This window comes from Nasonia vitripennis, chromosome 2, assembly GCF_009193385.2.
Source record: "Nasonia vitripennis strain AsymCx chromosome 2, Nvit_psr_1.1, whole genome shotgun sequence".
Lineage (NCBI taxonomy): Eukaryota > Metazoa > Arthropoda > Insecta > Hymenoptera > Pteromalidae > Nasonia > Nasonia vitripennis.
In genome coordinates this window covers 20,810,652-20,824,270 of record NC_045758.1, presented here as the reverse complement: position 1 = coordinate 20,824,270, position 13,619 = coordinate 20,810,652, and the positions used below count along the sequence as shown (strand labels likewise).

Genomic DNA, 13,619 nt, shown 5'->3' with positions numbered 1-13,619 from the left:
ATTCTTTTGATACTCCCGCTTCTTATTTCTGTAGATCGCGCTCGTCTGTTTCCTTACGTTAGAATACTCTTCTACGGTCCTATCGCTTCTATTTTGTAAGCTATCTAATTTAGCCTTTTTGCGCCTTTCAAACCAGAGTTCGCACTCTTCGTCAAACCATGGTTTGCTCTTTGGCTTTTTCTTTTTACCCAGTACTTTGTTCGCGGCCTCTTTTACCGTTTTTTCGATGTCCCCCCATAAGCTATTCGGTTCGTCATTCCCCTCCGACGATGTGTTTGCTTCTTCAAGTGCCTGAAACCTGTTATTAATTTCTATCTGGTACCTAATTCGCTCTGTTCTATCTCGTAGTTTCTCAATATCGAAGCTTTCTACCTTGTTTGCTCGCTTACTATTTTGATTCGCTACTAGTCTAGCTCTTAATTTGGCTACTACTAGGAAGTGGTCCGAGTCGCTATCTGCCCCTCTGTAAGCCCTTACATCAAGAACATTAGTATGACGTCTTTTTTCAATGAGGAAATGATCAATTTGGTTCTGTGTCGCCCCGTCCGGCGATGTCCACGTTGCCTTGTGTATGTTCTTGTGCTTAAAACACGTAGTTTTGATTATAAGATCTTTTGCCGCCGCGAAATTTATGACCCTAATACCGTTATCATTGCTGGCTTCGTGCAGGCTTTCCTTACCTATAGTAGGCCTAAACATTTCCTCCCTACCTATTTTAGCATTGAAATCGCCTAATACTATTCTTGTGTCGTAAGACGCGAACTGGTCGATTACCTGCTCTAAAGTTTCGTAATAGAGATCCTTAGCTTCTTCTTCTTTGTCCTCCGCAGGACAGTGTACATTAATAAATACATATCTATACCATTCCCCTTCGATAATGATGTACGAGAGCCTATCATTGACGGATTTGAAACTTTTAACCGAATGTATGATGCTTTTGCTTACGAGAAATCCGGTGTCTAGGGATCCCCCGATCCCGGCCCCATACAGGTACGTGAAGTTACCCGATGCTAGTACTCCGCCATCTGGGCAGCGCGATTCCTGTATTGCTACCAAATCTAGATTGTACCTATCAGCTTCCTTTACGAGTTCTTTAAACGCACCTGCTCTGTATAGACTGCGAACATTCCAAGTTCCGACCCTTAAGTCCCTTTTGGTTCGGATTTGATTTTTTTGAACCATGATGTTATGTTAAACCCGCGCGCTTCGGATCCTGTTCCGATCGCAGGTGAGTCCACCGTTCTAGGGGTGATAACCCCCATACCTCGCTAGAACTAAGTATGAGAGCTTTCCGACTTTGACGAGGACAGTGTCAACTCGTCGTCAGACGCACTACGGTTTCATTCTCGCATCCTAACGCCCCCCTGCAAGGCAGCGCGCCTTCGCTGGCATCGTTACCGCGTAACATTTTTGTAATGTGTGATGAAAGAGATAGATTGAGAGATAAGAGATAATGTGAAATATCGGCTGTCCGCGGCTGCTTATTCAATTTATTCGCAGCTAACCTCTTTCTCAGGGGCTGTTCCTCTATCCGCAACCTAAGGACGCGCTGTGTAGTGGTGATAGGCACCCACCCGTCCGATCTGGATGACAACGCCCAAGACCCGCTTAGGGTAGCGGCATTGTAATAGCTTTATAATACTTAAAAGATAAAAATACCAAACTTCTTATTAAAAATAGGGGCGATTCTCCTTAGATCGAATTCAGCTGAAGTAGGAAGGTGGCGCTGTCAAATCTTGCAGAAGAGTGAATTGAGCTTCAGTAAAGTGTTTAGTAAGGCCTTGAAGACCCGTCCATCCATCGCAGTGAGTACGCTTGAAGTCATTCAGCGTCTTACATATCGCACCCTGATCATTCCATCAATGAAAGTCATACATGTATAAATACGATTACTGATGTTTACTCAAGTTGAGTAATTTTAACACAAACTTACGGAGATCGATTCGGGATCATTACGCGATGCGAGCTGAGGCATTCAAACAGTGGCGGAACTATCTTAGGCACGTTGTAGGAATGTGCCCAAATGAAAGCACACATTCCAAGAACACCTGCGTGACGTAAACGGACAGCGTCCGTTATTTTCACTGCAGTAATCCTATTCTTAGTTTTTACAAAATTTCTCCAAATTTAAGATAAATTTGTGTTTCGATTTACTGCCTGCTCTTTTTGCGAGCACGGCCGCGAATAGCTGTCGACGCGCTATTAATTGACGGTTCAAAAAAGAGATGTTTGCGTTATGCTTTTTTTTTAATCGAGGCCGCATATGAACAATGTATTTCGCCCTAATTATTTATGTTCCAATTTTTGCCACCATTTACACGTAAATGCTTAGCGCTAGTGTGCCCTTAGTCCTTACCAAGGTGCGACGTTGCAAACGTCGCAGCCGCGTCGATACGAGGAATCTCGGTCGATGTGGCCAAGCCCTGAGCGCGCGGAAGAAACAAGCGAGTCAGTTTGTTGTTTTCGGCGCCGGCCTGTCCTCTAGTTCGAGGAACGGGCTAGCTAACCGTCAACGTCGGCGCGAGAGTGAATATCGTTGGCGCGAGAGCGAGCCTCGTCGGCGCGCGCACTGATTGGTCCTCGCTTGTCGCGAGCCAATCAGCGGGCGCCGATGCGTGGCTCGTTATCAGCGCGGACTGAGAGCCAATCGGGCGCTAGCAAGAAGCGCGGGCCCGACGAGCGCGAGAGGAGAGTGAGCGCGAGAACGAGCGGGAAATCCGCCAGTTCTCTCCCGACTGTCAACGAAGCTCGTCGATGTTTGAGAGAGTCAACGCGTTCTCCTTTGCTCGTCGACCCCAAGTGTGAGAGTGCTACAGGTGCAGCGCGTTGAAACTAGGAAGTGCCAACGCCCGGACGAGCCAGCGACCATCTCAATCTACAAGGAAGGAAGCCAGCCCGCTCTCCATCACCATCCAGAGGACCCGAGCAGCCAGCAGCCTCGGCGTGGGAGAGTCGAGAACGCCAGCCGCCATCAGGTCTACGAGAAGCCTTGGGAGATGTCAACAGAAACACCGACGCCCACCAGGTGCTTCGAGAAGAGAAGAGAGCGAGTAAGAGAGAGAGAGAGAGAGAGAGAGAGAGAGAGAGCCGAAAGCCGTATGAGAAAGATTTTTTTAGATTTCTTTTAGATTTATGTTTTTATTGTTGTACATTATGTTGTACATATTTAAATAGTAGAAATACAGATAAGATCAACAATTGTTGTGTAAGAAGTGATAGTGTGAAGAGTAAATGGAATGAGGTGAAATGATATGGATGGGTGTGTATGTTTGTGTCATGTTTGCGTGTTTTCCAATTTAAAGAAATATGATTTAGCTGTTTGTTTAAAGTGTGATATGGATAGTGTGTTGCGAAGGTGAGATGGTAGGCTATTCCAGAGGCAGGAAGCACTGATGAAAAATGAGTTCCTCAGCGTCTCCGTTCTGAAGGACGGGATATCCAGGGGGGTCACCTCACCCCTTACAGGCCTGAGCGCGGGATGCACTACAGCCACCGCGTTGTAGGGAAGGGCTGGGCGAAATACAAGTGCAATAAACTATAACCATTGTGTGTCATTATTTTCTCCTCTCCCTAGCGTTCTCCCAAACGTGACGATCGCGACAAAACCTACGTTTAATAAGAATCATAGCGCATGCGAGGTTCTAGGTGTTGCGCACCTGTGTTGGGAGGCACAGCGTCGCAAAGGCAAATTGTTGAAACACTGTCTAAGAAGCTCCAATGGCGCTCGTGCCACATAAGGGAAGGCATAGCTCCGATCCCCCTTAGCTTTCTATCCAACGATGCTCTGGCGCTGGCCGTCAACCCCGACTCCCTCGCCTATAATGCCCAGCGGGTAAGAAGCCCAAACAATCATTGCCGTACTGCGCCCTCTGAGGATAGCACGCGCAACTCTCAGTTCCTACCTGAAACTATCTCCGTGCCGAATTTGTGTGACCATGTCTTCCAGTTCAGTAGTCAAGAAAAGTTCCGACCGAATAGTGGCAAGAGCTACACGCAAACTCTGCATCGAGACACCCAAGCCACGCGCACAAAGATCGCCTCTCACTCCATCAAACGATCTTCAGACTCTCAAGAAGACGTTAAGCTTCCGCCGATTGCCAGGTGTACCAAGGAACTTAGCCGATCCACAGTATCCGATCGGCCTTGAAGCCAAGCTGAAGAAGATAGATCCGAAGGTCGAGATCTCAAGGAATCGCCTAGCCCAACGATACTTTCTCAAGAGAACGAAACGAATCTCCGGAGTCCGTGGTTACTTGTTCCAGTGCCCGGTCAGTGACAGGAATCGCATCGCCAATTCGCTCCTCAACATCAAGGACTCAGTCAGGAGCAGCATCTCGCAAGTCATCCCGAAGCCCAATACATTGAACGAAATTATGAGCACGATGGTAAACGCGCTGTCAGGATATCTTGGCTTAGCACCAGGAGGAAGCAACGAGCGCAGCGGCGAACCCAACGGTGAGCGCGGCGTCAAGCGCTCGAGGGACCACGACGAGAGTGCCAACCTCATAACTTATATGACTGGTTTGGAGCTGACGAGATCGAGGGCTGCAAGAAACAACAACTACAAAAAGCAGATTGATGAGGCCGGTTTCGTCAGGCCGAAAGTCTACGATTGCGAATACTGCCTGGACAAAAAGTTCTTCCATCATTCGTTATACTTCAAGCATCTGAGACGCCATCGGCTTCGAGACATTGTACGATGCCGCGGGTGCAATGTAAAATTTAACTTGAAGTTCTACGACATTAACGACATACGGCGACATGAACTGACATGCTCACCCCGAGTACCCGTGAAATAAGCTCGCTTGTAAATGCCGAGGTTATTTATTTAATTGATCGTTACTTTTTTATTTAAAAAAAATACTATCCATGTACTCTTATAATTTATTGATCAGCAAAACTAAACCCAAATTATTTTTGCTATTTTAGTTTGTACGCGAAGCGCTTGGAATAAATAACCAGCAGGAGTCCACTAGCGAGGTACAAGTCGAGTTGAACGAAACAATTCCTCTTGCGGAGTCGACGCCTGATACGCCACTTGAAGAGATCGACATAGATGATTTGCTCAATTGCTTTAGTGAGACGTACAACGCGTTTTGCAGCAATTTCACAGCAGACACTCAATTCCAGCAGCAACATGTACTGGCTCCTTTTGGACAAATAAGGGTTGCATCCGCACAACAACGGAGATGACAAACGAACAGCCACAGAGTCTACAACTTCAGATTCCGTCGCACTTGCCAACGCTCTACTCATTGCCAAACGATGCAGACAGTTTAGCGTTTGTATCACCGAAAATGTACAACTGCAAATTTTGCCGAAAGCATTATTTAAGCAGGACAGCACTCACCAGGCACATAAACAATTATCACGCAAAACGACAATTGCGCTGCTGGGAGTGTGGCTTTTTCCCGGTTAGCGGCGAATACCTGCTACGTCATAACTTTTACTCGCACTCGTTTACGAGGCGCTATTTCTACAATATTCCGACTTTTTAATGAGGTTCACATGAACATCTCTGATAAAGAATCTTCGACAACTTGCCAAAGATTTTTTTTATATACAATTGCAGAGAGTGCATTCGGAAATATTGTAAAAATATTGCGATATAAAAATATCATATACGTTTGAGTAAGAAATAAGTGTCGTTCTGAATTTTTTACAATAGTTTTAACTCGAATCGATATTTGTATGTATCGTAATTTATTATAATAAATAATAATTTGTAAATAAGAAAATTGGATGAATATACATTTATCATCTCATTTTGCACCAGATTCCGTATTCCCTATACCTACGGTAGAAAGTCGTGACCGGACGTGCAGCCAGGTTAGACGCTTTGTGTGATTGGCTTATGTAGTGCGCATGCGTATTGGCTGGGTGCGCATACGGTAGCCCCTACTGAAAAAAAATCACCTGATTATCACCTGATTTTCACCTGATTTTCACCTGATAATCATGCCAAAACATCAGGTGATAATCAGGTGATAATCAGGTGATTATCAGGCGATAATCAGGTGATAATCAGGTGATAATCATTTAGATATTTGAATGTTGTAATACACGGTTATTATTGTCTTTATTGATTATCATTATATTAATGTTGATAAAAACTGATTTTTAAAATACACTTAAAACAGTAAATAAAATTGTCTTTCGCGCTCAATTCTATAAAAAAATTATACAATTTGTTATTGTGAAAAGTGTTTTATTAAAATAAAAAAATTCACATTTTTAAGAAGGAAGAAAAAAATAAATTTTTAAATAATTGTAGTTTTGTATAGAGAGGAGATTTAAGTAGAGTTGATCTTTTAGTCCTACTTAACTTTCTTTTAAAAATCCTTCTTCCATCTCTTATCAAACAAGTGAGAACTTCGGTTGAGTTTTTGATCATCTTGTCGTGGTCAGTTTAAGAGTAGGCGAGTTTGCACTTAATGAAAGAGGTGTTGAAATTTGTTCTGTATTATTGATTGAAGAAGCAGAAACATTTAGTAATGGCAGTGGAAATGTTTTTCTTAATTTTTGTGCCTTTTGGGTAGTCTGCTTATCATGTGGAATGCTCGAGAGACTTTCTTGGCAGTTCGACATGATAGGCTGGGACGATGACATCAAATTATCGCTTTCACTTTCATTCTCTTTTTCATTTTCTATTGTAGACGTAGGATTTGTTTCTGTAAAATATAATTTAAAAAATTATGATATTAGTTAAAAAATTATTATTTATTTGGTTCACTAGCTACATTTATGTTGTTCGTACCTTTTATTTTATCTGTAGTTTAAGAGCACTGAGAATAGTCTTTGAGAAAATCCGTCAATTGAACACTACAATCTAGGTTTGCATTATTTAGTGTATCGTTAGAATTACTCTCGTCTTCCATAACTAATTCTAATCGACTGTTTATTAATACCGGATTCTTATAGGTTTGTATAATGCGTTGGAAGTTTCGCTTTTGTGACACTTTCTTACAAATTTTCAGTTTAACCTCAATAAAATGAGGTAGAATAATTATTAATTATTATTACAACAAAATTATCTGAGACAATTTGATATTTACAGGGTTTACAGCATCCGGTTCTTTCTTTTTCCGTTCATCCTCGCTTGAGGTCATTTGGGATTATTAATCTTTTAGATTTGTTTATTGCTCTATTTTCAGCATCTTGTAAAGACTCTGTAATAAACAAGTTTTTTATAAAACATATACATGTTTCAAAACATAAAATAATCTTAGGCTTCTGCTATATTTATATATTTCTGCTGCATTATATCATATCACAATAAGTGACAAATTCTTAAGGGACCTGTTGGTTTCGTGGAATTTGGAAAATTTTTGCAAAAGTTTTGAATAAGTAAGTATTGCCATACATATAACCTAATCTCTTAACCTTAAAATTTTTACACTTATGCTTAAGCACAAAATTTGAATAATTATAAATCAATGCATTGTTCAGCCATGAATATTAGTTTACAAGCCCTCAAAGTACAATGTAACATACCTGTAAAGTCTCTTGTGAAACGGTCACGACTTATCTCGGTCCTGTAGTAATTAAATTTATGTAAGAATACGAAATCTATTGATTTTATTATCTGAAAAGTCGCGAACATTTACTAATCTGCGTCGTGATTCTGACAACAGATTAAATTTTTATAATAATTCTCAATTATGATAGTTCAGGTCCGGGATACAAGGTAGTGGAGGTTTATCGCAATAAAGAGATTTTTGTTCTTTATAACGAAAATAATTATATTCAAATAAATAAATAATAAAATATTGCGTATATCTTGCATATATTCTAAGTAGCACAAAAATTAAATGGGTAAATCCGCTTTGATTTTTACAAACGAAGATAAACAGATACGCGTTTAAGTTGCGTAATCTGATTTGAATCGTATTGTTAGAAGAAGAGATTTTTAGACAAGAATTAGAATTTTTCTAAGTCTAGGACTGATACGCTTTATGATGCGATATCGTGCCTGACTCGAAATTATTATAAGTGTAGAAATATTTGAAAATATTCTAAGTCTTTTAGCTGCTCAAGGCATAAGTTGCTCAGGAGCAGGGACTAGGCGCTTTAGTTGCACTGGCGCTTAAGTTGCGCTTCTGCTAGTGAGCTCATACTGGCCGTGCGGGTCCTTTTATAGGCCTCGGAGCGAGCGGGGATCGTGCCGCCGAAAATACTTTCACATTCACACTTTCACACAGACATTCACACCTATGTACAAAACCCATTCATACAAATAATGTATAATATGCGCGCGCTACGCCGCCACCGCCGCTTCTCCTTCTCTTGCGCCGCTGCGCTCGCCGCTTCTATATACATATATACATGATGTGTTGCGCGCTCTCCCTCTTCTTTCCGTGTTGCTGCTAGCGCCGCTCGCTGGCTCGTCGCACTGCTGAAGTTGCGCTGTCAGCTGTAGCGCGGGCTTATCCTAGTTGAAAATGGGGGAGCGCGATACTCGCGTAAAATCTAAAAATGTATTCAATAAATTTTAGTTTTTATTCTGTATAGTTTTTTGCGGAGCTTGTACGGGGCGTTACACTTGGCTTATCTGAAAGCCGTAGACCTGCATTGCCTTCAAAACCCGATGTTGCCGTAAGCTCGTCAGAGCTAAGCAAACCTTCTGCTTTGGGATAAGTCATGAAAATTTACAAATACGATAAACTGTACTCTGAGAACTTGTAAAGCAATTTGTATGATAAACTTGAATTCCATGCAGTATGTCCGAATTGTACTGCATACATAGGACAATTTGGTGAAATCCAGGATGTAAAAAGCTGCCATATCTGCACAACAGAACTAAATCTTGAAAATCCCAGCAGCATAAGTTTTTTTGTTTTAATGGACCCTTCATCTCAGATAAGAGATTTGATCAGTATATATTAGGATCATTACGAGTTCGCGGTTAAAGAAAGAGTGCACGAAAGTAATTGTTTAAATGACATTTATGATGGTAATGAGTACAGAAAATTTGTTCGCTCTTTGCCAGAACAAAAAAAAACAAATTATCTTAGTGCCATTTTCAATACAGATGGTGCCAATAAATTTAAGTGTTCTCAATTTTCAATATGGCCTTTATTCCTTATGATTAATGAGTTGCCAAAACAACAAAGAATGTCGAAATTAGTCAATTGTGGGTTGTGGTTCAATAAAAGCAAACCAGATATGAGTGTATTTTTGGGCACATTCGTTGAAATGTTAAACAGAATAACTAAAGAAGGCATTAGATGTGTTATAAAAGGAGAAGAGCGTGTTTTAGAACTGCATATTATTAATTGCTGTGTAGATTCAGTAGCTCGTGCTCCTTGTCAAGGAACAAAGTAATTTAATGGAAAATGTGCTTGCAGTTGGTGTTATCATCCTGGCGTGTGTAAAATGAATCAGATTACTGCATCACATCAAATTGCGAAATTAAGTCGACCAATTAGTTTAAGGGATAAATGGAAAGCCCGTGAGTCGGAGAATTATATATTATATTATAGCGCCGTAGTTTTACCAGAGCATTTAACAAGATATCACTATTATCACTGGCTTTTGTTTGTCGAAAGCATGTATATATTACTTCAGGAAAAAATCGATATTGAAGAGTTAAACCGAGCTGATGAGATGCTACATGAATTTGTGGCGCAAACTGAACACTATTTCGGACAGAAAGCGATGACATACAACGTGCATCAACTCCTTCATTTATCTCAAAGTGTATTGAATTGGGGACATTTATGGTGCCATTCTACGTTTTCTTTCGAATCAGGGAATCACGTTGTGCTTAAAGCGATCAAATGTTCAAAGGGCGTTACACAACAAATAATTAGGCATATGAAAATGAATCATACGATAACAGTTTTGCAAGAATTCGCATATCCACGTATAAATGAACTCGTAAAGTTATTCTGTGATGATATTCTTCAATCACGAGTTCAGAATTATTATAAAATATCTGATGCAACTTACATTGGCAAAGGCGAAAACGTAGATAATTCATTATTACTGAATTTTAATTTATCAAACGATGCAGCAGCTCATATTAAAATAATAAAAGATGATTGTTTATATGAATCGGCTAAAATGGAAAAAAAGATCAAACAATTCATTCGTATTATTGAAAGATAACAGATTTGCTCGCTTAGAACAATTTATTACAGACAAAGAAAATAAAAAGGAGCTCACAATCTGCAATATTGTAAAAACACGAAGGTTTCATGCAAAATATTATCATAAGTTACATCAAATTGAAGACATTGAGAAAGAATACTCTATTGTACCTACAAGAGAAATAAAAAGTATTTGTATATTTTTGAAAATTTCGAGAATCATGTATATTTTGCCTATACCAAATTTGTTACATTATTGATGCACTTAGTAAATATTATGAATAAAATTTTAATAATTTTGTATTTCTTTATACCTTTTTGTACCATTGGATCCACTACAAAATAAAACTTAAACAGTTTTCAAATCTGATTTTACATATTTGTTTTGATATTACCGAAAAAAACTATACAACTCTGAAAATTAAAAGAACAAAGAAGTTTCGACTAGATTATACCTCGTATATCCAAATGATTATCACCTGACGTTTTGGCATGATTATCAGGTCAAAATCTGCTAGAATCCATGTTAAATCTAATGGGATTACTAACAACGTTTTTTCTTCTACAGCTTAAACACGTGCATCATTGCTTCCAGAGCGCCTTGCCTCTCAAATATCGATTCACTAATCAACAAGCTCAGGAAAAATTGCACCATTTCCGCTGAGAATTTCACCTTCTTGTGTTCCAGAATAATTATGAAATTGAGAGCCATCTGACGCTGCCTCCAGTTCTTTTCTAGCAGAGCATTCAAAAGCAGATCTAAGAGTTCATTGTACATTTTCAAATTCATTTCTCCTCTTTCACGCAACTTCTCTGCTCCTTTCTGAACTTCATCCTCCGTAGGTTGAGGCTCATTCGGTTTTATGGATTCACCTGTCCACAAACTTTTAGCGATCGATTTAACACTGTCTGGTATTTCTGTTTTAATATTGGCTGTATACAAATGAAGGCTGATCTCAGCGTTAACGCGTTCCTTCAACTGGATAATAGAGGCCTTTTCTGATGTTCACAGAATACCAAAGCAGACGATAGTCTTTTGATGAAAGCCCAATCCTGTGTGACTAGCAGGGACTCTGACGTTTTATTGTTCGCGTTATCAAGTACAAAATATCCTGTAAAAAGTATGAACATCGGATTATGAATACTTGGCAATTTTATATAATATATATTTTCGACACTATTGGCAGTACATACTTTCTGAGCATCATGATGATTCGTAGGGTCGCGTTCAAGGATTTCAATAATGTGCGGTGTCAAGGCTATGTACGCGTTCGGAAAGTAACAAAATGCCCTGATTAGCGACTCTTGGGCAGCTCTGCGGACCGTACTGTATCCTACGCAGCCTGGTTTGATGTTCCTCAGCATGACGCATCGACCCAAATTTGCTTTAATCTTCGCCAGCAGAGCATCGGCTTCACTGTCAAGTTTATCCGCGTAAGGCAGAAGTTTGTTGAAAATATCTTCCGCCCGAAATTGCGTCTTGTCTTCAGATCCCCGAGCATTGCCCGTCAATACTTGAGTTAGGGATTCGGCATTAGACACGGGACCGGCTTCCGCTACACTGCCGAAATCCATTGTTTCCTGCTTCGAAAAAAATCGCAATTCGCGTAAAATAAACGCGCAATGGCTTGTAAATATTTCCTTTCTTGTATCACTTTTCCAAAATAAAATGTATAGGTTGTTCGATAGTCGCAACAGTGTATAGCTATTCGCAATTAATTCGAGACAACACAAACGCTGTTATAAAATATAAACACTCATCAGACCTTGTATACATACGCAATAGGATCAATCGTAGAGCACGTGCAATAACGATTTTCATACACCTCAATAAGTATTTTATGTGCATGCGATATTTGAACAATTACCAGGCTGCAAATGCAGCTTCAGCTGTCGACAGCGCTCACGACGAAGCCTCTTATGCGCAGTCGTTGTTTCACAGGTTGCGGTTGAGCTGACGGTTACCTATCGCCTTATAACGTGCGTTTGCCTCGTCCGTTCGTGTCACTCGCCGCTATCAGGCTAGCATCCAGATTCTTATACACTAGCAAAAATACAAAAAACTACGCGCCGACAGTTGGCCTCTATATTCACTCGTCATAATTGTCAATTCGCCTTCGCGTAAAATCGTAAACGTTTCACAATTGGGCTGTTGGCTCGCACATACGCGCACAGTCAGTATAATTAAATCGAAAGCCTTGACAGCTCGGAACCGAATTCTGATCCGACCGCTCGCTCTAACGACGGAACAATAACACTGCTACCATTTCGCATACCGTAATTACCTTACTAGACCGGCACCAAAACTCAACGTCCTTCTCTCGAAACTTTGCGAGGCCCGCTCAGCTGATATTCGAATATGAAGCTGATCAGCTTCTAACTACATTACACGCTGATAAACACAAAGAAGAGTGCATCATATAGACATATAATATAATGAGAAAAAGGCGAGCAGTTGACGAATTGGTTGCGAAAAATCGTGCATTCACTCATTACTCATACTTTACCATCGGGTTGCTACGGCCTCCTTGATTTAATCAAATTTTAATCAAAATATGGTTTCTCCCCTCCACTTCGTAACTCCACAACTAATTTGCAGGTATATATGAAACGCAATTGATGTGCGCACTGATTAAGATAAGCGCGAGCCAAAACACGCGTAGGACATACGCATACACCTCTATAACACACAGTCCGCCCCACGGAAGCTCATAACGCCTGTACACTTGAATAGACATATGCATTTATAGCGGAGAGAAAACTGCAGTCTGCAGAGCGGTATAGGTATACGCTATGGGTGTAGGCATATAGGCTGCATCTGATCCCTTGGCTCCTAATCTCATAAGGGCGCCGTGGTGGCAAACCGCAACGTGATAGCCACAAAGGAGATTGCAAAGCCAAAGCTCGGTGCAACTGAATTACGTCTAATCTGCGCTCAGATAAATAGATGCGGGAGATTCGCATGATGTCTAACGCAAATAGTGTGTGATGGTCCGACGTATACTGACGACTTCGCATAAAAGCGCTTGTCTGATAAGGATCCATGCGCATTAAGGGGAGGTACCCAAAGAAGCTCGACCGCGATGTATAATTAAATATATGTAGTACAAGAGGCTTTGAAGACTTTGACGGTGCAGTGAGACAGAAACATGAATTTTCTCAAAATATTCTGAACTTTAACAAAAATTGTAATTTTCAGTTACACAGGGTATACAGGATGAGAGACAAAGAATTTGAATCCTAATATCGTTTAAACTAATCGGTTTCATAAGCTGCAAAAAGAACTTAGCCGGGGTAAGCAAAAGTCTATCTTTTCCCAAAATTTCAACTTAATTAAACCATTTTTACTCCCGTACGACACATAGAAAATCCACTTTTTGGGCTTTTCGATTTTTAGCTCAAAAACTAGTCACCAAAATGGTTTATAATTTTTACAGCTATAATAGACATTATCATTTTTTTTTTTTTTTGCCAAGTTGGCTCCTCTAAGGGCTGCCACACTACCCTCAAATTGCTTCTTCTTTCTTC

General features: G+C 40.5%; 1 protein-coding gene and 1 long non-coding RNA gene across 5 annotated transcripts; both read right to left on the bottom strand.

Moving 5' to 3' along the window:
• Positions 1-6,648: 6,648 nt before the first annotated feature.
• LOC103316535 lies at positions 6,649-8,229 on the bottom strand. Of its 2 annotated transcripts, XR_512444.4 has the most exons (4): positions 7,495-8,229; positions 7,056-7,169; positions 6,758-6,983; positions 6,649-6,671 (listed from the first exon to the last, which is right to left on the bottom strand). It is a non-coding gene; the product is annotated as an uncharacterized LOC103316535 (long non-coding RNA). The 2 variants fall into 2 exon arrangements; XR_004226834.2 differs by having other exon boundaries at positions 7,056-8,227.
• A 2,060-nt stretch (positions 8,230-10,289) lies between these two features.
• Positions 10,290-12,363, bottom strand: LOC100678804. 3 transcript variants are annotated; one of them, XM_016981926.3, is made up of 3 exons: positions 11,960-12,363; positions 11,286-11,675; positions 10,290-11,203 (listed from the first exon to the last, which is right to left on the bottom strand). In XM_016981926.3, exons 2-3 carry the CDS (start codon positions 11,664-11,666, stop codon positions 11,153-11,155), a joined length of 432 nt encoding a protein of 143 aa, XP_016837415.1. In that variant the 5' UTR covers positions 11,667-11,675; positions 11,960-12,363; the 3' UTR covers positions 10,290-11,152. The 3 variants fall into 3 exon arrangements, with proteins under 3 accessions (XP_016837415.1, XP_016837416.1, XP_031780682.1); XM_016981927.3 differs by having other exon boundaries at positions 11,286-11,672; XM_031924822.2 differs by having other exon boundaries at positions 11,286-12,363.
• Positions 12,364-13,619: the final 1,256 nt, after the last annotated feature.

What these genes read in the sequence shown, in the direction of transcription:
- LOC100678804 (XM_031924822.2), bottom strand. Translation starts at nt 11,666, where the DNA reads ATGGATTTCGGCAGTGTAGCGGAAGCCGGTCCCGTGTCTAATGCCGAA. An exon ending in ATCATCATGATGCTCAGAAA is followed by an intron (nt 11,204 to 11,285) that starts GTATGTACTGCC and finishes TACTTTTTACAG; the next exon opens with GATATTTTGTACTTGATAAC.